The sequence below is a fragment of the Micropterus salmoides genome, unplaced genomic scaffold, assembly GCF_014851395.1.
Source record: "Micropterus salmoides isolate LMB-PRFRI ecotype aquatic unplaced genomic scaffold, ASM1485139v1 Ms_hic_scaffold_17, whole genome shotgun sequence".
NCBI classification, from domain to species: domain Eukaryota; kingdom Metazoa; phylum Chordata; class Actinopteri; order Centrarchiformes; family Centrarchidae; genus Micropterus; species Micropterus salmoides.
Genome location: NW_024040817.1, coordinates 19269993 through 19297080, shown reverse-complemented (window position 1 = coordinate 19297080; position 27088 = coordinate 19269993). Strand labels below are relative to the sequence as shown.

At 39.1% G+C, this 27088-nt stretch overlaps 2 protein-coding genes across 7 annotated transcripts; both read left to right on the top strand.

Annotated features, from left to right (window-relative positions):
* Positions 1-1130: 1130 nt before the first annotated feature.
* On the top strand, positions 1131-17413 carry LOC119907234. 5 transcript variants are annotated; one of them, XM_038724955.1, is made up of 12 exons: positions 1131-1275; positions 10474-10520; positions 10614-10691; positions 10769-10911; positions 10997-11119; positions 11216-11273; positions 11445-11795; positions 12361-12497; positions 12618-12734; positions 12858-12915; positions 13477-13542; positions 13661-17413. In XM_038724955.1, exons 2-12 carry the CDS (start codon positions 10496-10498, stop codon positions 14893-14895), a joined length of 2391 nt encoding a protein of 796 aa, XP_038580883.1. In that variant the 5' UTR covers positions 1131-1275; positions 10474-10495; the 3' UTR covers positions 14896-17413. The 5 variants fall into 5 exon arrangements, with proteins under 5 accessions (XP_038580883.1, XP_038580880.1, XP_038580882.1 ...); XM_038724952.1 differs by lacking the exon at positions 1131-1275 and adding an exon at positions 8091-8211 and having other exon boundaries at positions 13661-16861; XM_038724954.1 differs by lacking the exon at positions 1131-1275 and adding an exon at positions 8181-8330 and having other exon boundaries at positions 10405-10520; positions 13661-16861.
* A 930-nt stretch (positions 17414-18343) lies between these two features.
* Positions 18344-27059, top strand: LOC119907237 (regulation of nuclear pre-mRNA domain-containing protein 1A-like). Of its 2 annotated transcripts, none has more exons than XM_038724971.1 (7): positions 18344-18685; positions 21209-21338; positions 22550-22656; positions 22908-23002; positions 23244-23370; positions 24050-24225; positions 26007-27059. In XM_038724971.1, exons 1-7 carry the CDS (start codon positions 18535-18537, stop codon positions 26103-26105), a joined length of 885 nt encoding a protein of 294 aa, XP_038580899.1. In that variant the 5' UTR covers positions 18344-18534; the 3' UTR covers positions 26106-27059. The 2 variants fall into 2 exon arrangements, with proteins under 2 accessions (XP_038580899.1, XP_038580900.1); XM_038724972.1 differs by lacking the exon at positions 26007-27059 and adding an exon at positions 24688-24779.
* The last annotated feature ends 29 nt before the right edge of the window (positions 27060-27088 follow it).

Sequence of the window (27088 nt, the reverse complement as noted above, 5' to 3'; positions counted from 1 at the left end):
AACGTTCTGTCGGTGTCCATGGGCAACAAAATTGTCCATATTGACCGATGTACATAAAACTAGTTTTCACATGTTCAATGTCTTTGGATTTCTTTGTAGGGTAGCTACTGCTACAGGAAGATTTTTCATCAGTAGCCTTCTTACATTCTTGTCATGACAAAATTCTCATAGTTACATTTTCAACATTTATTGTGTCTGTTTAGCAAAATGGCCATCTGTCACCCTCACATGTAAGGTCAATTCTGGCCTGTCCCAATCTAATATCTGCCTGCATTGCTTAAGAGCATCAGATCCAAGCAAAGCAGATATACATCAATGGCAGGAGTTAAGATTGCATCTAATGGGTCACTTATCAATGTCTTGGATCTCTTGGTGCCGTGCCACAATTTCTTTTCTAGAGAACCCTGCTCATGAAACGTCTCTACCTTCGAAATCATACGGGGAACAGATGCACCAAGGTTTTTCAGTTGGTGAGAATAAGGATTATGAAAACTGTTGATGTAATCCAAAAACAATCAAAGCAGAACCGTGTTATATACCGGGGCACCATGTTTGATGTACAGAATTTTCCCATGTTCTTGTAGAAGGAATGTTAAAGCAGATTTGTGTAAAAACTTACAAATCATATTGGTGTATGATTTATACAATACAGCAATATATTATATAGATGGCTAAAGTTAAGAGCACTATGTGTGTTTGTGTGCTTCTCTCTGTATCTGACTGCCTAGGCTCAACAGGAGGACGTGGGTGTATTTGCAAACATGTGTGCTATCAGGCAGAGGGTGAGGAAGACAAACAGCAGATTGAGGGAGCACAGTGAGGCTGTGCACAGTCAGCATTTGATGCCCTGTCTTTAGCACACAGCACAGAAGTCACCAGTCCACTGGAACTTTCCACAAAGCCAGGTGTGTCTGAGATTTCATAAAAAGCATGCCAAGGCCACAGAGGTTTATTTATTTCAAACAGAATAATACTTGTAATGTTCAAATAATATCAAATACACGTCATTCATTTGATCTAGTTCTGACAGACTGCTTATGCTTTTTTATTTTGAAGTAACATCAGGACAACAACACAGTGCAGGATGAGAGAAGTTAGCAGACAGAAAGCGATGGACTTCACATGACAGGATTCACAACTTGGATTAATTTTTATAAAAAGCTGTTTTGATTCTTTTGATGGGTGGACCCTTACAGACTAAAGGAATATAAATGGGCCTAATCAAGGAACGGACACATTCGGGCTTAACAAGCGCACTTAATGAGCGCTTCAAAGGTAAGGGGAGTCATCATTTTATTTTCTTTCCTCTCTTGTACCAGGCAGATTACACCGGTAAATCTATAAGAATTAGACTTTGGGGCTTGTTGTTTCCCTTAAATGAACTTAACTATTGAATTGTGGAGAATCTAACCGATCTAACGATGTGTATCATAACATCTAAGCAGCTTAGAAGCAGCTAAAGCGGGCGACCCCACAGGGTTTAAGAGGTTTTATTCATCAAGAACTTCTATTAAAAACTAGACCAGACGTTAAATAGAGGAAGGCGTTTATTTGTCAAAATGGGTTCCCACACCAACACAGTAAATGGGATAGGCGGCTATTTGGGACTTGGCGATTAATTGTTATACTTATCTTGCATCCCAGATAGAACTTACATACTGTTACTGGTGTCGTTTTTTGCTGAGAATAGAAATGTTGGGAAAAGTTCAGGCTCTTTCATCAGGCCCAAGTCTTGAATTTTTATTTTTAACGACAACATTCTTCCAAGATATAATAGGTTGTGTTCTAGCTGGAAGGTCACATTTCATTCCAGACACAAAATCTATCATCTGTGGTAGATGAAACATGATAAAGAGCCAACCTAGCAGAAAATGTGAAAGAGTGCCCTATAGGGTTCCCTTTCAGTGGAGAAAACCTGATGCAGTGCCATAAAGGCTTTCTTATACGCTAGAAAAGGGTTTAAAAAGGTTTCACCAGAAATGATTACTTTCTATGTGCTGGCACCCTTTTTTATTTCTTTTTTTTTTGTCACTTTCCTATAATAACTAACGTCACAGTTCCTCATTTGGCTGGAAGTTTGTCTACTGGTTAGATTAGTTCAGTCTCAAGATGACCAAGAAACCATTATCTTTGCAGTAAGCAGAGTAAGGTTGGCCTTGACATTCGGAGCACACCCAATGAGCCGTCCTTTCTCTGGGCAGAGAGATTCTAAAGCACGTTTTATTGATTCAAGTGATTGCGTATATCCTTCAACTGTGTGCCACTCTCAGCTACCAGATAACCCACATCTCCAAAGTTGACAAGTGTGAATGCTTTACCTAACAATGACAGACACCATGGTACACAGAACACATACAGGAAAGGTCTATAACTACTTGAAGTTAGTTTCCCATCATTACCATTATCATAAGCCCCTGCTAAAGACTGACGGGTTAAAAGGTCAATTTTCTCTTAATTGATTAATCAACTAAAGCTCTGGTGATGGCGCAGTGGATGAGATGAAGTGGAGTATAAGTAGAAAGTGGCATGAAAAGAAAATACTCTAGTAAAGTAAAATTTTATTTGTACAGCCCTTGAGTGAATGTACTTAGTTACTGTAGTATCCACTACTTATGCATTTGACGCATAACAGTTCAAAATAGCACTGTAGCAGCAAGACAGATGGTCAGAGACCTTTGGGGGAGGTGTTCTACGGGGAGAGCAGTGATTGGTGGTTATGTAGGTTGAAGGGACTGAACCCTTCTATAGAATTTGACCTCTAACCCCTTGTTTTGTTACCTAAGAATAGTACTGTACCCTTCTATGGGTTGGAGCTTTACTTTGCAGACTCAAACCCTTCTATGGTACCTAACAGATACCTACACATATCCTATATAAGCTATGTTTGATGTACAGAGAGACAGAGTGGTCATCGGGCTGGGTCACTCTCCAAGCTGATGCAGAGCGTGTAATTGATGCTGAACTCTTTGATTTAATAAACTTTTATGATCAAGAACAGTGTCAAGCGGGTTTCTTCTCAACACATCATCGCAGCATTATTGTTCGGACACCACATTACATTCCACTACTGTTTGTGAGACGCACAAGCTATGTCATCCTGGGAAGACTTGTGGGTGCTTTAGTTGTTGTAATGGACATTTAATGTGAAACTTTGACTTTTAGTCTTCACAATTGCATAAATTGATTTGAGAATTACTTATTTCTACATTCTAAATATTTTACTGTTTTTTACTGTTATCACATATTTGATTTGGCCCACTTACACATTCAATTTGAACATTTGCATCAGCTCATTTCTTGATTAAAATTTCCTTCTATTTTTATCAATGTCATGGATGATTGTTGTAAAATTGTTTTTTCATTTGATCTATACGTACACATTTTTTATTTTTTATGTTGTGTACAGTGTGCTTAGTTTGCCCAGTTCATTTTTTCATTAAGTCTGAAATTCCTGTAAGAAGACTTGCAAGTCAGCACAATTCTTAAATTCTTTCCCAAGATCAACAATTTTTCCAAAATCGGGTAAAGATGTAGGAGTTATACTGTAATTTATAGAATACACAAAATGAATGTGGTGTATCCACTGTTCACCTGGTCGAATGTATTCATTTTCATGTGAAAATATTGTGGAAGTAATGTTGGGTGTAAAGGATGAGAGGAGAGTCTTTCTGGGGCCTGTTTTGTTTTAAGGCCAGGTTGTTATGTTGTGACTATCCTCCTCCACATGTGTGGTATTTGCTAGAGCTTTAAAGTCAAGCAGGAAGTTACATCAAGGCCAGACCTCTGTGAGAAATTCATGGCAACTGGTGTGGGGGAAATCTGATAAAGAGGAGAAACACTAAATATTGATGCTATGAATCAGTTGTTTTCTTCTGCATGCAGTATGGCAGGGACACACCTCGGGAATGAAGTGCTCTCTGAGGCGAAGAAAATGCAAAGTTTTTATACAGAGAGACAAAACAAGTCCAAGGACAGGGGAGTGTTGTACAGAAAACAACCCTCCCTCAAGGAAGCAATATATCTTTCTCTGGTGACACACAGTTCACTCAGAGGTCTCGTCCTCCTCTCAATTCCCTGTTGCTACAGCTACATAACACAATCAAAACATAGGTGCCTACAATTATTCATACGTCATTATGACCGTATGTCATAAGGCACAGTTTACTACCAAAGCATTCAAGCTACCATAATGCAATATTTTCCCCTCACCGGTTTCCTAAGAGTTCATAGTTACAGGAACATTAGTGTCAAACTAGTGTCAATCCCAGGCAGGTACACAATTCTAGTTCTCACTTCAATTTTACATAGAGTAAATTTCTTCTGTTTTGTTTTTGTGAACTACTGTAAAGTTTAGAAACAATCTTTGAGGGGGTTTGCTTGTGTTCACAATCAATCACTTCCTTTTTTAACTTCTGTATCATAGAAATTTCTTTGCTGTATGGGAACAGGTACCCATTTTCTAAATTAAATTGTCCTTTGAGGTTTTAAAAGGTTGGTTATTTCTTTTTCTCTCCAGCTTAGAAATATATTAGTCTGCGTTCAGTGCAAAGACCTGCGTCCTGCTCTTGAGGAGTTTTCTGCAGAGTTAGGTGCAGCCGAGATGAGAGTATTACCTGCCGGACCAGCAACTGAAGTGAAGGGGAGATGGTTCGACCAGTAATAAACATGTCTAGAAGATGAGAAGGGGAAAGGTTACTCCAGAGAAACGAGTGGTGACAGGAAAGTAAACAAGGAGATGAGAGCAATAAATAAACATTAAAATGTCAAAACCAAATACAAATATTGGTTAAAAAGACATTAGCTAATAATATTTTTTTAAAGGACAAAGGAGCTTCATGAGACGGGGAAGAAAGGGGAAAGGCATAAAAACTAACGACAGTAACAAGCTATTTTCAGTTCTGCACATTTTGGCATGTTTGGTTTGCACCAATATTTGACTGGCTTCAGTGAATTTTTGGACTCAACTTACTGCCAATATATTTTTGCTGATCAGTTGAAGTAATGGAGAAGAAGGTCTGGATTTTTAATATGACACAACCCGTCAGGGGCCAGGGTTAACCCCAAAGTTTTCTTGATAAGCTCAAATCCTGTTTTGTGGTATAGGCTCCAGGCCTCTCTCCAAAGCCACTCCCCCAAAAAAACTAATCATGCACAATGACACAGGCACAGGCAGTGTGAGCACAGGCAGTGTGAGCACAGGTAGAGGGCAGTCATGTCTCATCTCAGGGCGTCATATACCGATGCTTTCAGAAAGGGTGACAAAGCGTAGTTATTTGACGCAAAAAGTACCCTTCAGCGTTTGTGTGAGACGCCTCGGGTGCATCTGCGTTGTTAATGACACACTGAGGTTGACAGACAGGTAGGCCAAGTGAAAAATAATGAGTGTATCCAACCTGTGATTCAGATCCGCTCCAAAATGTAATGGTTTCTTCCTTGACCCATGCTACGCCATTCCACCAAGTGTAATGAAAATCAGGCAAGAAGTTTTTCCCGTAATCCCACTGAACAAATACAAACTACATTTCTTTCAGTGCAGATTCTGGGGTTGGACTTTGGGTCTGACCACATAATAAACCTGCTGAACTTGGGGCCTGATTGAGCCCAATGTCTCGGATACAAAAAAATATGTTTGTGTACTCACTCTGCCGTAAGGGTCATGCTGACCTAAACTTTAGGGATAGGGGAAGATGTCAACATGCACTGGCTAAGAAAGACAAAAGCATCTAGTTTCCTCAACTTTGTACTTATGCAAATATGTAATCATAATGGGCAAATGTTTCATGGAAAAAAAGGTTAAAGGTGAGAATGATATGGTAATAAATGTAGTCTGAGACAATGTTGGGAAAGTAAGAACACTTAGGTTGTCAGGAACAGTGTGATGATTAATGGCACATCATGGTAACAGCATATACTAACCAACGAAGGTTAAAATCAAGGGCAACTGGACTTGGTTGAAGATACTGGAAGACGTTTCGTCCCTCATCCAAAGGACTTCTTCAGTTCTGAGAAACTCAGCTATTTAACCTCAGTGGGGTCGTTGGCCCGGGTCATCGATACTGCTGGTTCGTTAGTGTTCCTTGTTGCTGTGACGACAGTCATTACAGTCGTTAAGACTACCTGTGGCCAAGACTGAACGACCATCGTTGGTATCTTCACCTGAGGCCAATAGGTTACGTTTGTTGAGTTTCCTGGGAAGTGATGAAAGGACAGCATTGTAAGTGGGGGATAAGTGGTGGCGTAGACCCCCTCCCCTGTTCAATGACGGCTTCTCGACCCTGGTGCAGATGGCTTCCTTGATACCTCTTTCAAACCATCCATCTTCTCTGTCTAAAATGTGCACCTGGTGGTCCTCAAATGAGTGTCCTCTGTCCTTCAGATGTAAGTAGACTGCAGAGTCTTGACCTGAGGAGTTGGCCCTTCTGTGTTGAGCCATGCGTTTGTGTAGTGGTTGTTTAGTCTCCCCAATATACAGGTCTGTGCATTCCTCACTGCATTGGACCACATACACTAGATTGCTTTTCTTGTGTTTGGGTGTGTGGTCTTTGGGGTGTACCAGCATCTGTCTTAGTGTGTTCTTGGGTTTAAAAAACACAAGATGTTATGTTTGTTGAAAATCAATCTTTCACAATGTGTTAGGGTTCATTAATCACTATTTTGAGAACTGTTAGTTTCCTGATTTCCCAGTATTTAGTGTCAGTTACTAAGTGTCTTGATCTTCTAAGCTTTACCCCTTTTAACATATCTGCTCCTGTCACTTACACTCGCTTATGCATTAAATTTCAATATTTTCCTACTCTCCCTCACTGCCTGATGTTCCTTGTCTCCTGTTGTAACACTAGCCCTTTTATCTGACTCTGGTGTCGTCTCAGCGTTGTTTCCTAATGAGGCCTGAATGGTGTTTTTGCATCTTGTCTTGTGAAGAAATTATATTTGGTTAGACCTATACAGTCACTTAAACATTCTTTGTGATGATTAATCGGAATATGATGAAAATCAATCATAAAAGTGCAACATCCAAATGACAGAAGCTACAGTTATAATGTAGTACTGTAGTGCTGCGGAGACGCCCTGGCCTACAAATCCTGTTCTCCAGATGAGAGAAAATGAGTTTGTTTTGTACAGACCCCAACAAATGTGAAATCATCTTGACTTTAATAATTTTAATAGTTTTTCAGTGAAATTGAAAACTGTGATGCAAAAATAATCATTATCACTAATCGTGAATCATTTTACAAATCGTATTTTCTGTCAAAATCATCTAAATATGATTTTATTTACAGTATCTGCAGCCCTAATTCAGACAAAATCCAGTGTGGCTGTGATTCTCTGATTGACAACTGCACTCTCTCTGTCTCTCTCCCATAAACAAATGAACACAAACCACAGGAGCTTTATTCTCTATTTTTCAGCATAGTTTTAACCTTTCTGACGCAGGTCGCTGTGGTTATTTTGGAATCCCCTATGGCCCCCACCACCACAGCATAAATTGACTACCCCCAGTTTTTCAAAATGCATTTTCACAGAACCCCAACTCTAATCCAAAACCAATAATAACCAATCCCAAAAATTGCAACAAACACACAACTGAACTATGAAATAGGCCTAACATAATCTGGAAATGTTAATGCAAGAATATGATAGCTAAGCATAAATAAAACTTGTTGTAAATCTAGATAGGCTACTTAAAGAGAGAGAGAGAGAGAGCAAGCAAGCGCCTGGATGAGTTTGCGCAACAGCAAAGGACAGGAAGCCCTGGTCTAAAGGAAGAATAGAAGGATGTGGAAATTGAGTTCACCATAATGGGTAAAAAAAAAGACACTTACAGCAGGAAATAATGGGTTCCCAAAATTTTGTTGTCCCTTGAACAGTGATTATTAATCCCAGCATATATTTGTGTTTTGTTTAACTAAACAAACATCAATCTTGAAACAGTCCTCTGAAGCAGTGAGGAAATGTCCTCACAAATGCCGAAATACCCTCACTAAAGGTGGCTTGGATCTGAAATTGGTCCTCATAGAAACACACGCAGTTCTAAGCAATGTTGGTTTGATTGGTCAGAAATCGTCCTTGTTCTGCTCACTCCCTCTTTTACAACGTGAAGTGCAGCAGCGGATGTGCCGCTGACCTTTATACCCTCTTTGTGAACGTCGCTTCCTTTTTGAATCGATCGATTACCTCATCCAGGCGGACACGGACGTTAATTTTCTAACGGTAACGTTAAGTAACGTTAGGTCTACAGTAGGAAGTCAATGTATTTATTTATTGTATTGTAACGTACAAATGTTTCGGTGGCACGTTGAGAAGAAGTTTGTTGGTTTTGGTCGTTTAAGGTAACTAAAAGTTGCTGTAATCTGTAAATTACCGTATATTATCGTCGCTATTTGTGACAACATGTTAACGTTAACGTTTGTCAGCTGTGGCAGGGAACACGTTAACGGTTAACGGCTGTTAAAACTGTAACGTTACCGTTAGTTGGCTGTTGCACTGAAAAAGTTTCCCAGCTCGACGAGGAAGCGCACACCTTTAGTTAACGTCAGTGGCGCAGGTTAATGTCTTAACTAACTTAGGCCTAAGTTACAGTTAACGTTTGCTGATGCTAATTTATCTCTCTGCTTATTGGGGTGCTGTGATTTCAGCGACGCGGAAACACACGGAATTTGATAAAAGTGGAATCAACTGTAAAATGCGGTTTAAAGTTATCTGCCATAACGTTGAGGCAGTTCCTATAGAAATAGGATTTTTTCCCTAGTTATATTTTTTTGAAGTGAACAGAAAAAATGTTTTGGTTATTTACAGGCACGCTGCCTCTGGATTTCAGCTCAACAGTATGATGATATTGCACCGCCATCTGGTGGCTACAGATTAATTTAGAGCCACTGTTACAATATTAGCCTCTGTGGTTATTTTTATTTCAATGTAAGTGAAGGAGAATCTAATATACAACTACAATAAGGATTATAAGGACATGTACGTACTTATAAACACACACAGAACTAAACTCAGTCAATCAAAGCTCACATGATTATAATATGTCAAAAGTTTTCAATATACTAATAGACCGGTGAATCAAAATCAGGAGGTAGATATGATAGAACTGTGTAAATTATGTTCAACTATTTACACCACGTTGGCATGTAGGCAATCAAAATTTCTCACCATGAACGATAACACTAGTAACTTAAAGTAACATGAGTTGTATTGTATTTATCTTAATGTAAAGACACAAAAAGTGTTTAGCCTCAATAGTTTGGAATGTGATCATGTTCGGTAAATAACTGGGTGTGGTGGGGACATTGTGTACAGAATAATATTTGGACCCTAATATTTTTGTTTGATTATTTAGAGTTTTTTATATACAGTTTTATATTGATTAAAAAATGTGGAAGTCTGTAAATTTTGGTGAGAGCATGGATAGGCAAAATGACTTGATATAATGATATATGAAGGTAAATTACTATTCTGGGGGCTGATGTGGGTAAATAGTGTGATGATGATTGTGGTGGTCAGAGGCCTGTGATGGCATTCCTGTCTTTGATCTTAAATAGATTAAGAAGGTTTCTTCGGCTGAACCTGGTTCATAGACTTTCCCCGCTTACTTTTATTTACTTTTCTAAAGTAAGTTTTCTAGTAATTTTTATGCTTATCTGTGCCTTTTCTGTAATTTCTACACTTCTTCATGCTAATTTAGGGGAAATCTAAAATAGTTCAGACATTTGGCCACAAGCACACAAATTTTTTCATCAGAAGGAATACTTGTAGAAATGAGTGGTTTCTGCCTTGTTAGATAGATAACACACGGGAAGGCCTTCACTTGTGGCCAGCTTTGTGTGGGAATTGCAGGCTAGACAGTATTTATGACTAGTGGATCTTGAAAATGCGCTCTGTTCCGCTGACACATTCAGAAATCGCGGAAATGTTAGAGGACAAATAAACTGAGTTGGAATACTTAAGTTTTTGGTTTGTCTGTCCGTACGTGCTTGTACCAAGTTCTTCGCTGATATCACATTTGTGTGTTATAGAAGAAAATTTTGAAAAAAGATTTTTTTTATCTTGATATTGTCTTTGTGTATCTTGATTTGAGTGCCCACCTTTCCATATGACAGTGAGCTTTGTGTTGAGGCAAACTATTTTACTCTGATTAACGATCCTTGTGAGTGAAACCTTTTGTTTTATTGTGAGGAGAACCTCAGGATGGAGGTCTAGACAATTACTGATGTAGCCTGTATGTTTCCCTCCATGCAGCATGAATGCTCATAATAATCGTCTTTATTCTTCTGAAGTAAAGATTCTTCAGTGTGGAACCAGAGTTATATATTTCGTCTTCTACAGTGTCCATCTGATAAAACCAAAAGGCAGGACCACGTGGGCTGACAGAGTTTTATTCTTTCTTTTATTCATCATAAGTGAAAATTGGCGAGAAGAACACTTTTTTTTCAATCACTCACTGTAAGCTCCAACTTCAACTGTATGCAGGTGGTGATTCTACAACTGCAGCATGCAGCCGGTTGGGTCACAGAAAGGTATGTCCTTCACTGTCTGTATGTGGGCTTCCATGCTCACACCATTTAACCATGCCTTTTCTACTGTATATTAGATGCATTCTCTGTTTTCAGGAATTTCTACCAAAAGCCAGCTGTTCGATTCTCTGGAAGTGTATTTGAACAACAAGAACAGACTGCAACCCATTATTGGTCTGTAGCAACAAAAAAATGTTTTTTGGTGTGGGTATGTGTGTATTGAAATAATTTGTCATTTTATGTACATTCAGGCCTAGGCAGCATTATAGAATGTATGAAGGCGGGTGCACAAAACAAACAAGCACTGTACCTGTGTGAGGTGTGTGTGTGTCGACTTAGTAAAGCTGACATGCGGAACCACATTACGGGAAGTCTCCACAGATACAACTACATTGTAAGTAGCACTGCAGAAGAAGTCATGATGGCAAGTTTGCTTGCTGCCTTTGTAGTTTATTAATGGCCTTTGGTGTGCTTGACAGAAAGCCTGGCATCCCCACTTAGTGTCTGAATGGAAGGACAAGTTCGACCTGTCCAAGCTGGCTTGGCCACTGATGAAGATGGCCAAGATACTTGAGGAAAAAGAGGGACCTGGAGATGTCCAGGTATGTTGTTTTGATCGTGTATGTCTTTGTTTGCAGTTTCAAAGACGGGAGTGTTTTGATACAGGTACTCATATCTGTTTGCACCTTCATATTAAGTTGTTAGAGGTTGAAGACGCCACATACCAGAAGATGGCAACACACACGGAGAATAACGGTCAGTGACTATTCACTTCTTCAGAACAGTGGTTCTAAACATCTTCTATATCCACCTCTTCAATCCCACCCTAGGTCTTTTCCTATCACCCTTCTGTGTTTTTTGTGCCATTATTTCCATATGTATGTCTCTTTTTCTTTTATGGATTTCTTTCTCTCTCCAACACCACAGTGGTAACTCTGATAAATATCTTAAGATATGGGCAGGGGCAGGGTAAACCTGAGAACCATTCAGAGACCACATCTGTGCTGTTCAAGCACAATCCCATCCATCCGCAGAGGACTGTATTGCCTCCCCAGAACCAGCGGAGACAGTCCGAGAAATCCCTCAGGACCCCAGCAGAGACTAACAAGCCTCCATCTCTGATACAGTCCACTTTGGATTCTATCAAGGCAGAAGGCTGGTTAAGCAACATGTCTGTATCACTGTTGGACAATACTCCGACGTCAGCCGAACCCTCTGTGTTATCAGAGAAGAGCAGCAGCTTCATTGATAGCTACACAGGAACTGAGCCCCTGATTGGTGAGCACAGATAAAGGATAGCAACAACAGGTGCTACAATTACAGAAAATGTCAAACTGGTGTCAGCATGATTGAGAAGTACACATTTACAGTAGGTTGTAGGAGAAGACATTTCTGCACATGTTGATTGAAGCTGTTTTGACATCAGTAATTCGCATTGATGCTACTGCATATATTATGAGTATGGCACATTTTACAAATAGTTAAATATTTTGCTAAAAAGAGTTTATTCATACCACCTTCATGTCTGTACAGTAAATATGTACCTGCAGCTGGTTAGTTTATCTTATTTTAGCTTGGCTAATTTCTTGAATGGGACCATTCCTAGAGTTTACACTGCTTGCTCGGAAACTGCTCCTGGCCAAGGACTAGCGTGACCCCTGTAAAACGTCGAATTGTCTTTTTTTTTTAAATTTTGCCATGCTAACTATTTCCAGCTAAGCTAAGCTAACTTGCTGCTGAATCCGGCTACATATTTACCGTACAGTCATGCGAGTGGTTCTTATCTAACTCTATTTTATCTCAATTATTGCTTTAAAAAACTGCTAATACATGTTTGCAACAGGTCTTTTCCGCCTGGTTGAGTGTAGAGGTGAAGACGGCCACACATACTGTTTTTTATGTCACTGCTGCCGCATCAAATCCACCAAAAAGGACATCATTGATCACCTAACCAGCTCTTCCCATCTCATGAACTACTTGGTCAGTTTGTTGTGGATCAATATTTGATATTAACAAAAACACAAATCCCTTTACCTTTACACATCCAGAGGCTTCAGGGAACATGGTAGGTTTAACTTCACTGAAAACGTCTGTGTGTAGATGGAAAGTCATCCTGAGCAGGTGGATGTAATGATGGCAGATATTAAGGACAACGATCAGATTCTCCTGTCACTGGCCAAGAAAGTGGAGCAAGAGGAGGGAAGAGGAGAGCTGAAGGTATCCTATTTGCTCATATGCACACATTGTCCAGCCTTGGTGATGCTAGGTGTACCTAAAAAGGTCTCGAGTTAATTTCTACTCCTATGTCCATCAAAATGTTCAAACATCTCATGTTTCCAGGTGGTAAACGCACCAGAATCCCTCTGTATCCAACTGACTGGCAAAAGTTACCACTGGTGTAAGTACAGTTGTATGTCTGTCCACTGTTTTCTTGTTTGGCCATAAACCATTCACCTATTTAGCTCCAACTGTCTGCTCTTGAGGAGTGATTCATGATGTAAGTATAATACTTATTTAAGTCCAATACTTAGTTAAGACGTGGTGTAATACTTGACGCTGTCCATAAAAGTGATGCTCTTAAAGGTCTCAAGTTTGAAACACTGAACTGCCCCCAGGCTTGAGAGGTAACTACCATGAATCCAAGGCAAGCATAGCCTCTGCTCTCCATGAGGGAATAAATTAGAAACTTTTACAGCCAGCTTTTATAGTAAAGGGGAGTGTGTTTTGAGAGCAGTTTATACTTTGTGGTGTAAAAGGGCAGAGTTAAACTTTTTTCTATTATCTGTTGTTGTCTTATTCACCCCTATTATTACTGTGTTCGACCACTGCAGTGTTTCTTTTCCAGCATTCAAACACACTCTGTGTTCTTCACCCGATGATTTTTTTGAATGCAAAGACTTATGTATGTTTGTATTTTTTTTCTTTGTATATCCCCTGTTTTTTTGTTATAATTTTCCAGGTATAAAGATGCTGTGTAATGATTGGACACATACTAAAATCCAAAAGGCCAAAATAGCTGTCAAAGGTGTGTGTCTAATTTACTTGAAGGGGTCCAAAACTTATGTTTGTTTTTTCTGTAATTCAGTATTGTAATTTACCTTCTTTTTGAGCTCTGTGGGTCCGATATATACTTTTTCTTTAAGGGCCGAGTATGAACAAGACTTCAAATCAAGGCATTCCAGAGAAATGTGCAAAAAGGAGGAGATCAAGGAGGAAGACGAGGAAAGTGAGTAATACGGTGTTCAAGGTAAGCCTGCCTCTTACCAAAGGTGCAGTGCTGCTGGAGAGGACGTCTTTGAGTGTGGACAGCTTCCCTGTATCATCCGCATACTCACCTTCATTGGACTCGGATCTCATTCCCTTGCCAGAGTCTCAGTCAGAGGACTGTGAGTCTGAATCATTTGCAGTTAACCATGCTGAACACACATCAATGGGTACAACCCCACAACTTCAGCAAGACCTCTATATTGGACATGCAGGCGCTGGTCAGTACATGGGACCAGAAATAACCTTCACAGTCAGACAAGAGGTGAATAAAGAGGCAAATGGTTACTTCAATGACAATGAGTACTTCAACCAGCCTGAAGACATAACTGAGCCAAAAGACAAACGGTTTTATGAGCCAAATGAATACAACAGACAGCACAATTCTGAAGAAAGATCAAGTAAAAGGTTTTACAATGAGTGCCAAAATGAAGGCCCACAGACACACAACAAGGGGCTGTCGGCTGCTGCGCCCCACACTCAGGACTGGTTATCTTATGACTCTTCCAGCAGACTTGAGAAAGATTACACTGAGCAGTGGTACAATTCCGGCACTAGGGTTGAAGTGCCAAGAGAAGAGAGACCAAGAGAGACGAGTGCAAACGCTACTCAACATTATTACCAACATTGGCCCCAATATCAGGACATGGCACAAGAGCATACAAGTCTTTGGACAGGTGGTGTGGAGCAGCATGATTTGTCTGGCGAATTGGCGCCTCATTTTGATGCTGTTAGGATTAACATGCATCCTCGCTTCGGAGATTCCCTTGCTCACAGTTGCAGCATTGCTCCAGAGCCTAGAGCACAGTTTCTTGAGATTGAACAGAGACAATTGCAAACATACATGGAGTTCACCATTGGCCATGTCCCGACAGCTCCACATAGTAATATGACACAAACTACGGCCCATCAAGCCACCCAAGTAGGCCATGGGGTGATGTCTAACCCCAACTACAATACTGGGCCATGGACAAACCCTGACCATCACCTTCCTCATCCAGTCGGTGGTGGGGATGGTCACGGTATGTACCGGTCAAATGCTTTTATCCCACCTGGGCAAGCTCTGAATTATGGGGTCCACTCTGATCCTAATTTCAGAGCTGCTGGTTTGTAAGGTTTGCTGATTTCAGGAAGTAAAGATGGAACAAAAACTCCATTATGTTTACATAAGACAATTTAAATTGTGCATATATTGCCACACGACACTGAGACCATGTTTCTACCCAAGAAACTGGTAGCCATTGAATAAAATGGCACTTAGATGGTCCAGCATAAGCTCCACTCGGGCTTTGGCATTTTTAATGTTCTAAAATAAACGTATCTGGTTTGTCAGAAATGGGAATCTTCTAATGGAGGGATGTTTTGTCTGTAGTAATACAACCTTCATAGCCTCTGAGATCAGTATTAAACTTTCTCCCCTTTGATTTTCAGTTAGAACATTTATTTTATATGACAAAGTATTCTTTTAACATGAAACTGACAAGGATTTTACATTTTAATTCACCCAAATCTGTAAACGGATGAAATTTACCATTAAATTGAAATGAGCCTAGTTTGTGACATTTCCTTGGATGTGCTTTGACATATAGGTGTTGTAGGTGTTACGTCACATGGTTACATATAAACAGGTATTGCCTTCTGATTTTAAATTAAGGATATTTAAAATTATACTTTGTTTTTGTTATCCAAGAATTTAAAAGTGACTTTTTATGCAAGCAGTATTGGCTCATTCATTTAAAGGGAAAAGTACTAGAATGTAATCATATTTTTCTAGGTTTTACATGTATCCTAACTAAGTGAGGGTGAGAAACATGCTCAGTAACATTAAGCATCAAACTATGTGTAGCAGCAGGCAGTTTTTCTGTGATTAATACTTTGTATTGGTTCAGAGAAACAGAAATTACAAAACTTTCAAATCACAGTGAGGCGGTGGTGTAGTTGTCACATATGTTGAAGTAACACCTACATTTTCTGTTTCTTTTGGACCATTTTGTTATGTACAAGTTGGGCCTGAATAACTCCAAAGATTAATCAACTGAAATTCAATTAATGTGTGATGGCTCACTTCAGGTTTGTGCTTGAGTGGATTTTTTTTTTTTTGGCAGCTTTTGAAAGTAAATGTAATGAAACAACAAGGTCAAATGTGCTGCTTGCTATTTTATTATTGAATAAAGAACTGCTGATGTTACTTGCTGATTTGCACTAAAAATATAATATAATTATATAATATAATAATAGTTTAGTTTCTTAATTTGTTGACTGGTGTATAATGGGATGATACTGGTATTATTGCTATAAACAAGAGTTTGTAAATGATGCAAGTGATTAATCTATCACCCTTTGATAAAGTAAGGGCAGGTACTGTAGGTAAAGTTAACAGCTGATGTAAATGTCCAGTGCTGGGATGTAGAGTAAATGAGTTATTAAATCATCTTCCTTCATTTAGGAGATCAGATCTTTGCTGCATACATTTGAACCTTGGTGTGAATGTTTTACACTGTGCAGTGTGAACAAACAACACCAAAAAGACGTGCAAAGTCCTTTTACTATACCGTATGGTAGTGCTGCTTGCATCACCCCGATAGGCTTGTCCCCCAGCGAGAAAGAGAGAATTTTAATAAGTAACCCTTCAACTCTTTATGCTGAAACTGATAACATGCTCATTTTTGTTGTTAAATTTGTACATAATTTTAATGTACGCATAAGCTAATGACAAACTTTACAGCCAAACAGTAGTCTAGTCATTCCTTTTCCATGTCTTTTGTTTTTTAACACACAGAATCTCAATTATGTAATGCAGTTCTTGGACAATGGCAAAAGGGAAAAGTGAATGAGAGAGTGAAGTTTTACGGTTGACACATCAGGATGTTTTTTATGAGGCAGAGTGGAAGAATGGTCTGTAGTCCAAATATTAGTGTTTTGTCCATAATGCTGTCCAAATATAGCCTAATTTACCACAGTCCCAAAAACCTTCTTGTGGAAACTTTTAACCGGTGTTTTGTTTAGTTGAGTCCTCAACATACTGTATATGAATTGGGTTGAGAAAACACGTTTCAATAAAGTTTGATACACAAAAGTGATAACGACTTTGCAATCAGAGCTCCAAGACTTTGGAATATTGAGTCAAAACACAACAAGAGTTATGTATCTAATATATAACTAATCAAAACCAGAGATCACAACGTTTTTCACAAGGAACAAAAACAACATACATGTTACATTTACATCACTTTAGACATGCTCCTGCAAAATAATAGTAATAATATGATGCATTTGAGTATAAAAATACATTTTGTGATTGGGGATTACCTTTGTTGATTATTTTCAGAGGCTATATAAATAAAATGTGTTTATCTCTACTGAGAAATGCAGATCTATAAAGAAAGGAAAAGGTCAATTTGATTTCACAGTTTTGAGCTATGAATCTTATTACTCTAATCAATCTAATTTATTGTAAGTCTGTGTTATATTTTTATTGTTATATTCATTTTATGATGTATGTGATGCTGTTGTTACACACGGTTTCTAGAAATCCACACTATTTCTCTTAGCATGTCTTTTCCAGATGTTATCTAAGTGAATCTAATGCCTCGCCATAGAAAATCAAATAAAACAGACACAGATCGATTGCACATCAGAGGCTTTTCAGTGTTATTACTGTTCTTGCTATCATTCATAACAGCAGCTCAAACCTCTTTACAGTGGGATGCAGACAGACCGTCAGATGGGTCTTTACCACACATCTCTGCTCACTTGTTTGTTACAGCAGTCCAACCTCAGTCAAGACTCTGTTTGCTCTCTCCTGACCTAATTATTAGGCCATGTATTGTCCATCAGTCCTGGACAAGTGATTACCTTCGAGATTCCTTTTCTTTTGTCAAAATCTGTCACTTGTTCAGCTGCATTGGCCTCACAGTGTCTGTTTCTTTCAATTATTGTATTTATTACTAATATAGTCATGTATCCATCACAGTAAAATAATCTCAATATATTTGACTGATAAATGGAAGTTTCTGTCCCGGTCACGAGATTGCACTGTTGATGTGCACTAACAGACTATTAAAAAAGTATGCACTAGGGCTCTCTGCCTCAGTTCTGAAGCCTCCCGGTCTGTATTTACTAAGGGTAAGGGTTTTTTGTTTCGAAAAAATAAAAATAAAAAGAACAGTAAAAGAACATTTTACATATTGTGCGACTGTGTCAATTTGCAATGCTCTTTATCTATGAAATTACAGATACGCTGTTTGGAAGACTAAACTGACTCACCTACCCAGTATGCCTTGCGAGAAGATCCGCTCCTACTCTGCCTGTGATTGGCTATAGAGAGGCGAAGTCCTGCCCCTCTCGGTGTAAAAAATATAGGCTGTATAAGAATAAATAAAATATGTACGGTTGTCAACGGAGAGACACAAATAATTTTCGATCAGTTTGAATTATGCCATAAATTACAAATATAATGTTTATCAACCGTTATCAACGTAAAAGATAATTTTGCAAGTCAAGAAATACTGTGCCCGATCCGTTCTGCACATGCGCATATTAACGCTACAGAAGTCGACGTTTGCTAACGTTAGTTAGCATAAATAACCAGTCACAGGAAAGATAGCGTCTGACATGTAATTTGGATGGCTAATATTCCTGTAATGACTGGCTAACTTGCCGTAGATAGCACATCTGGGAGAAACCTTAACGCTGCCTCTCCCTGTGTCTCCTAGTTACTCCCATAGAGGTTACTCCTCTATTAATCGTCAAGATGTCAGCTTTCTCTGAGGCGGCTTTAGAAAAGAAACTATCCGAGCTTAGCAACTCGCAGCAAAGTGTTCAGACGTTGTCGTTGTGGCTCATTCATCACAGGAAACACTCGAGGACTATTGTCAGTGTTTGGCTCAACGAACTGAAAAAAGGTAAGGTTGCTCGGTGAGCTAGCTAACGTTAGAACCCCACAATAAAGACCGCTGACCTGCTTCTGTTCTACAACTCACAAACAAGTTAGGTGTAACGTTAGCCTGTGGCAACAGGAGTTGGCTAACGTTAGCTCTGGCTAGGCGTTCCTTGTGTGCTTCAAACTATTGTAACGTTAGCTAAGTTAACGTTATGTTGTTAGACAACGGGTCATTGTTTGCACAGAAACTTCTAACGTTAGCCTACTTCTGAGCAATACCAGTTGAAAAGGTTTTGACTCACCAGCACTGGCAAACAGTACGTTAAGTTAGCCTTAAACATTGACGTTATATATCTTTAGTTAATCTGTTTTATAAGTTAGACGTTAAGAGGCTATTTCAGTTATTTTATAAATTTAAACTGACTTTCTAAAATTGTAATTTACAACATTAATGCTAGCCTTGGTAAAGAAGATAAGTTAATAGTAATAGTTCAGCCGTGATCCAAGGACGGGCCTGAAATACTATTTAAGTTGACCCTCCCTCATTAATATATGTTGTATGTTATATGATATTAAATGTTTAAGATCCTTAAAGCTGCACCAATAAAGTCATCAGCTGTATTTTTAATATAAAAATTGTGTAATGTAAAATGTGTTGTTGCAATAGTGATGAACCCACACATTTTATCAGCTGTTCTTCGCTCAGACCATTTTAGCATCTTGTTTACTGCCCCAGCAGCAAGAGGCAACTGTTTTCAGCAACTCTCATAAACCTACGTTAACTTAACGTCACGCTACTTATCCAGCACCAAATGCCAGACAAAGTTAGCGATAAGCTGGTGAACAAAGTGGAGCATTTGGCAACTAAAGAGCCAGATAGTTCCCTTAGGTGGAGAAAAACAGATCATGTTGCGCCACGTCTGTGGGATGTGCAAGCAAGCAATTGTTACAATTTTGACATGACATCTTTGACATCTTATCTTAAAATCTTATAACAAGCGGAAAAGCTCTATAAACCCACTGTAGCTGCCTTCTCAGCACCAAATAGCAGATAGAGACATTAAGAAGCTAGCTAGTGAACACACTGGAGCATTTAGCAGCTAAACACCCAGATATTTCCATTAAGTGTTGGTGTAGACTAAAAACAAAGCTGAAACAGAGTGAATGTTGTACTTACAGTTGCCAGGTAGACACAACCCGAAATCTGTGGTATTGTTGCTCTTTAACTGCTGGATGTGTAATAAGCAGCTGTTTGCCATATCAACTTAAAGGTGATCTGTCAGTGTTGTGTTCACAGTGTTTGTCTGTGCTGCCCCTAGCAGGTGCAAGAAAATTGTTTTTTGCAGGTTTAAGTTCAGCTGACATCAGCATTTGTATCTTAACAGATTGCTGAGAAGTTCATCAAAGCATTTTTCTGTCATGGACACTAAAACACCTGAAATAGGTGGATCACATATAGCAGGCTTCCTGGATCAGCGTAATCATTAAGTAAACCTCAAATGTGAGCAGTTATGTTTTAGCTACTGCTGTTTGTAGCTGCTTGGATCGCTCTGATAAGAAAACTTAAAAAATTACTTTCTTATTGATTTTGTTCTTAGTTTCTTTCTGCCTTGCTCTCTCTCCTCTCTCAAGATCTAGCTCAAACATGCTCAAGTTGATTACAGTTTAAAATATGTCCTTTGTATGAGTGGGCTCCATGTCAAATGGAAAGTGTAGGCTCGACCACTGACTTGCCACTGATTACTGTAAGCAAAGGTGTCCCCCTTGAATCATAACAATAAAATGCTGGCTCTAAATGTACTAAGTAGATTCAGTGTAAGTACAAGAAAGGGCTGTGTTTAAAAAATCAAACATGTTGTGTGGATTTCGGGTATTGCTGTAGTTATGCAGCTAATACTGGCACACTTTTCCTTAGGGTGCTAGTCAACAACCTAATGATATCTCAAGTGGATGTAATATTTTTGGAGCTTGTCGGAGGACTGAAAGGAGTGTGCAGTGTTAACAGCCATGGGGATAAGAGATGGCACATTTCTCTGGGGCTTTATACTTAGCTCAGTGACTGTGACCAAAAGCAACAAATACTTATGTATCATTACTTGTTTATTGTGACTGTGAAGTACATGTTGGTGGATAAAAGCCAAATGGAAAGGACACAAAACAAGCGATTAAAGGTGCTGAAATTAAATTATTAAATGCCTGAACCCTTGGGGCTGATATGTAGCCATAGTAAGAATGAACTGTGGGATAAATGTTTGGTACTGGATAGATTTGCTGTGTTTGACAGTCTGGCCTGGAGGAGAAAACATAGCATTGCATTTACAGTTTTTTCCTTTCTCAGATGAATAAAAAGTACATAAATTCTAATTTGTTTTAGTAGGTTAATTGATAGATCACTACTCATGAACTCATAATGTGCTACCCTTCAGCGGAAACAAACCTGCATTGAAAGCTACCTCTGTGTTGCTAGCCTCGGTTTTGACTCAATGTAAATCATAACCAAATACCTCACTGTAATATGTTTATTTGTACATTTGATTGCATGCAGCTCAGGTGTCCCGCAAGCTGACCTTTGTTTACTTGGCCAACGACGTCATTCAGAACAGCAAGAAGAAAGGACCAGAATTCACCCAGGACTTTGCACCGATCATCGTTGATGCATTCAAACATGTCTACAGGTCAGAGTTTATATTACAAATCATTAGTAATCTGCATTGTCTAAATTTCTGCATTGAGTTACCTTATTTAGGACTGGATATTTGTTTATTCTTGTTGTTAATGGCATTTTTTATAGGGATGCACTGAAATGAAAATTGTTGGCCGAAGGTGAATATAATGGAAAAACTTTCCTGAAGACAGAATAAGGATTTTCACATTTTTTTTCCATTTATTTTGCCTTTTTTTTTTTTTTTTTTTTAAACCATTGCATAAATTAATCAGTCAAAATGTGCTTTTTACTCTGCGTTTCCCACAGGATTTGGAGAGACTATGGTGGGTGGGTCCGAGGCCCGAGAGGGTCCTGTAAAGTAAATTACATGTGTCCATTTACTTTTAATGGACATATGTAACATGTTTTATACTTTCTGTGAATATAATCCAATTAATTTCCATACTATATAGACACCTTATCTTGAAAACCGAACGTTGTCATATGAGTACGCGTGCACTCCAAATGTAGGTGCGGCTAGCTTAATCACCTTCTCACAAGTGAGTGACAGAAACGCTCAAAGCGGGTCAGGATGTTTGTTGCCTTTTCTGAGAAGTCAGCCACAGATGGAGTGGATATGCTAGGAGTCAATTCAGCAGAACAGTGTCTGCAATTGCCGATTTTTGCGTCTTTCTCGGACACTATAAAATGCTTCCACACTGCCGATTTGTCAACGTAATTGTTTGGTAAAATTTATTTGGTCTTTTGACTTATTAGGCCGAACACCGAAAGTGCTTTTTTTTGGCTATTTTCGGCCGATTCATTTTAGTTGCAGAACGTTCGGTGTGTCCCTAATTTTTTTTATATATTGATACACAATTTTGATAAACAATATAGAAAAAGTGGGGTGGTGATGGGGCAGTGGATAAGACACATGCCTTTGGTGTGAGAGACCCGGGTTCAATCCCACACTGTGACCCATCCAATGTGTCCCTGAGCAAGACACTTAACCCCTAGTTGCTCCAGAGGCGCGTGACCTCTGACATGTAAAACAATTGGAAGTCGCTTTGGATAAAAGTGTCGAATAAATGTAAATGGTCAGATTTTGCCAAAAGTGATTTTGGAAACATGAGACTTCATCACAGTTTTTAGGCCTGTATTGTCCAGCCTTAACATCAGCTGAAGTTCAGAAAGCTGTTTAAAGTATATGTGCTTGTTCTGTGTTGTATTTTTCCTGTCCAGAGATGGCGAGGAGGGCTGTAAGAAACAGTTGGGTCGGGTTTTGTCCATCTGGCAGGAGAGAGCTGTGTACGAGAACAACCTGCTGGATCAGCTATCAAAAGTCCTATGTAAGTTCACACAAAGCTAACCTGCACAGGCTTGTAAGCTGTGTTCAACACCCAACCATGTCTACATAGTTGTTCTTTACAACAATACACTAATGTAAATGCTCACCCTGCAAGTTTAAACCTTGCTAGCTTAGACTTGTAAGACGTCCCTGCGTGGTTTTGTGTTTTCTAACAACACATGGCTCCTGTTTGAGCTAGAAAACAGTACTTCTGTGTGTGATGTTTTCTTTGTCTCTTTTTGTAAATCCTAGATGGAGAAAAGAAGGCTAAGAAAAGGTCATATGAAGAGATTCAACCAGATGATGAGGACTTTGCTTCCCAGAGCTCCCCAGCCGAGCCCCCACAGGTGCTGGCCTAGACAAACAGTACAGCCAATACAGGGTGTTAATGAAATGACATTTTACAGTTGATACAACTGCCTGTGGCTGGATTTGTATCGTAACACTTCCTTTCTCAGCTGCCTCTCCAATATTGTTCACATTTGACATGTGTTAACCGCTCATTTACCATACCTTCTTCCTTTACTTCTCTCCTCCCTTTGCTCCTCTCACCCCCCACCCCTGCTTATTGTCCTCTCTGTCCCTCAGACAACAGAGTTAATCCGAGCTCTGCAGGAACTGGAAAATGCAGCCTCTGGCGACTCAGTGCTACGTCAGCGCATCTCCTCCCTTCCTGCTGAGGTACAAGACACGTCACTGCTTCACCGGATCACAGGTAGGAGGCAAGACATTTACTTTCTAGTTAATAAAGTAATTCTCTTTATGGGTAGCATTTTGGGGTACTGAGCAGGAAAACTGTAGACCAGGGGTTTATATCTGTGTGACAACAAATACCTGCCCTGCCTATGTGCCCTTGTCCTTATTGGACATTTACTCCCCCTTTTGCACATGACCCCATCTACTGCTCAACTTTACCTTACGAATATACAAAACAAATGCAAACCTAAACCTTAAAACGTGTATATATTATTTGATAACAATAGGGTTAGCGACCATGAGTTGACTACGGAGTCATCTGCAGTGGACAGGTTTTTTTCCCCTTGGTATTCAAAGTTGGTTCACTTCCAGATAAAACATCTTTAAAAAAGTTTTTTTGGTCTTTGTATGGAATAGCGTATGTTCTCAAGACTGACAACACGTTTACTTAGTACTCATGCCTTTCATTTCAAAAAACAATCACTACAAGCAAGCTAAAGTGCCCTTGAGCAGGACACTGACAAAGACCAAACGGGCTAAAATGCCTCCATCTTGAATAGGAAACAATGTTAGCCACTGAGTTTACAGCAGTTATCTGCATTGTACCAGTATTGATGGACAACTGAATGATCTCCAGGTTGAACCCTCTAGGCTGATTATGTTTAAGCATTGTGCCCTGTATGCTTTGTGTGCTTTAGATAAGGAATCAGGGGAGCGGCTTTCCAGGCTGGTGGAGGAGGCGTGTATGTTGCTAGCAGACTACAGTGGCCGCTTGGCGGCAGAGATTGACGATAGGAGGCAGCTCACGCGCACACTAACAGTCTTCCTGCAAAGCCAGAAGGATGGCCTGGCCCAGAACGAGCAGAAACTAGAAGTGCGTAAATCTTTTTCCTTTCAATCACTGTTATCTGTGTATGCTTTGTCTACCTCACAGTTGTCGTCATGATATTTGGTGTTCATCTGTCTGTGTAGCTGTGTGCTTACACTTCTCGTCTTTCAACCTTTTGAAGTAAAATTTCTTTTCATGTATTTCAGCATGATGCATACTTCTGCAGTGCCTTTTTTGTTGCTGAATCAGACTGTAGATTACAGTAGAAAGATTACTGATTAGATACACACTCTAAATCTAAGTACTATTTTACCTGGTCACTAGGAAATGCTTGTTCTTTCAGCATTTGTCATTTAAATCAGTTCAGTCTAAAATCAATGTGTACTTTCCCACAAGGTAAGTATCAACCAACGTACTTGATCTTGAAAAACTTCACTTCAGATTTTCTTGTTTACTCATAGCCGTCCTATTTTGTGGTGACAATAACTGTCCAGCCTTTATCCACAGGGTACCAGGAGGACAAAGAATTTCCTACTTGTATCTTCACTCAGTCAAATCTTTTTGTAATAAAAAAAACTGAAAATAAAAAATAAAACTGATTTTGTGAGTGCTTTTATTTTGCTGCAACATTTGCAGCACCTGGTGGTACATGGATTGTACAAATGTTCAATTTCAAACATGGTCTATGACAGATTTTGTATTTTGTTTAGAGACAGTAAATGTTACACACTCAAGATTAAATTGAGCTCAATCCAATCAAAGTTGTAGATGTGCACCAAAACTACAAAAACACAACAGGTTTTTGTAGTCTTAACAGTCATTGATGAGATTTACATCAGTATTGATGACATGATGAGATATAATTGGAAGTTTGTGATTAATACTGAACTTTTGAAGCCTCCTGTGGCCTGAGGAAATGTTTTCTTTTTGCACAACACACCTACATTTATCAGCTGTTTGGCAAAGATAAAATAAGCACATGTGTGCAGCAAAGCTGAAGCTGAAACATCTGAGTGACACTTCCTGTTCCTGAATCTTTTAACAAGTAAAAATGGGATAATACACATGAATTAAGTGAAACTTTTTGTTGGTATGAGTTGTGTCTTTGATGACTGGCCTTTAGCCTATATTTCTGTAAACACTTCATTTACTCTAAAAGGCTACTAGGATAAAATATAACCACTTCCCTGCATTTTTGTTGGCCGTCTTTACAGCAAAAAGTAAAATAAACCTTAATACCTTTTTAATATCCTCAAAACTGATTGGAGGAGAAAGTTTGTGGTGTGTGTGTTTCATAGAAAGTAAACATTGTGGCAAGTTAGTCATCAACCTGAGCTAAAAGTAGTGATACATTTATTTATTTATTTTTCAAATCACATCATACATTGATAGGTTTGAAAGAGGATATGGTTAAATGGGCTGCAAGCTTAACAGCCAATAAATATGTATTTAATGTGCTCGCACAACCTTTTTCATAAATGTGGTGGTGCTTTCAAATGGGACTTATTGTAAAGTACAACATATTTGATGGAAATATTTGGCCAAAAATCCCAACTTTTGTTAATTAACTTCAGTTAGTGCTTTAACTAACACCACATTGTGTATATATGTACAATACAACGTTATATTAGTGATGTAACCTCGTTTCCATTTTTATACTGTCTTCATATCCTTAATTCAGATTTCCTAATAACATAATATCTACTTGCCACAAATTGTATTTCCAAAATTGTTGTTGAGACAAATTCAGAAATCACAATTCCACTCTTTCAGAATCTAAGATCCTTGAGTTCTGATGGACCTTTTTCTGCTGTGGACTTTTTCAGGAGTACAAACGCAAACTGGCGAGGGTGACCCAGGTCCGGAAGGAGCTGCGCTCCCGACTGAACAATCTTCCAGGAGGACTCTACAACACCTCAAACTGATTAGTTTCATCTAATCAGATGCCTGACCCTCCTGCTACTGAAACATCTCAACATTTTGTCTGTGTCCCTTTGTGTGGTGACCTGCGGTTCTCATTCTGTCCTCAATGGGTTATTTATGGCTTTTATTAACAGAAATGTCATTTTTTTCTGCCTGTGAAGTCATCTTTGTGCTGTATGTTATCGGTACATTGTAAATTAAGATTTATAATCATCAGACACAGGCCTCTCTCACGCTTTGGCCCTTGACTATCTAACGTGTACTGCTTGAAAGTGGTATGGGTGATGCTGGTGTGATATTTTTGTATTTAGAGTGACTTAAGATAATGCACCAGAGTATATCCCCTTAGTATGATCGTTTATAATGTTCAGTATTTTGGATTGCTGTCATAACTTTCTTTTACGATTTCTGTGAATGCATCTGTGTAACTCTTGGTTAAACATCATTGCAGCAGTGGTTCAAGCTTGAATTTTTTTTTAATGCAGTGTGATAATGGCTTCTGAAGAGAACGGTATACTTGTGACATTATTAGGAAACCGTATTCTGAAACTGATTGGTAAGCCAGTAAGCAAATCAAAATATGTATGTGTGAGGGGTATATAAATCATTGGTCATTGTACATATTCAAATGTGCATGTACATACGATGGGAGCTGTACCTGTAAGTGCTTATGATTTGTATCCATGTCAACATGGCTTGCAAAATTATCATTCAGACAAGTTGCTGAGTTTTGTATATTGATATCTTCATAGTTGCTCAGACCTCCACTGTACTGAAATAATGAGTCAAGGAGTCCCTTGTCTTACTGTATCATACTGCTTCATAGATCTGTCCTTAAGTCTACCGAATGCTGTGCAGATGCCCCACACCGCTTGACATGTGCACCAGTTTCCAAAGCCAGACTTTGTACATATGAAGCAAGTTCTTAGAGCCAAATAAACAGAAAATGTTCAACAGTCCTGTCTGCACTATATGGCATTGACTT

What these genes read in the sequence shown, in the direction of transcription:
- LOC119907237 (XM_038724971.1), top strand. Translation starts at nt 18,535, where the DNA reads ATGTCAGCTTTCTCTGAGGCGGCTTTAGAAAAGAAACTATCCGAGCTT. An exon ending in GCATTCAAACATGTCTACAG is followed by an intron (nt 21,339 to 22,549) that starts GTCAGAGTTTAT and finishes TTTCCTGTCCAG; the next exon opens with AGATGGCGAGGAGGGCTGTA. An exon ending in TCAGCTATCAAAAGTCCTAT is followed by an intron (nt 22,657 to 22,907) that starts GTAAGTTCACAC and finishes TGTAAATCCTAG; the next exon opens with ATGGAGAAAAGAAGGCTAAG.
- LOC119907234 (XM_038724955.1), top strand. Translation starts at nt 10,496, where the DNA reads ATGCAGCCGGTTGGGTCACAGAAAG. An exon ending in TCCACAGATACAACTACATT is followed by an intron (nt 10,912 to 10,996) that starts GTAAGTAGCACT and finishes TGTGCTTGACAG; the next exon opens with AAAGCCTGGCATCCCCACTT. An exon ending in AGGAACTGAGCCCCTGATTG is followed by an intron (nt 11,796 to 12,360) that starts GTGAGCACAGAT and finishes TGTTTGCAACAG; the next exon opens with GTCTTTTCCGCCTGGTTGAG.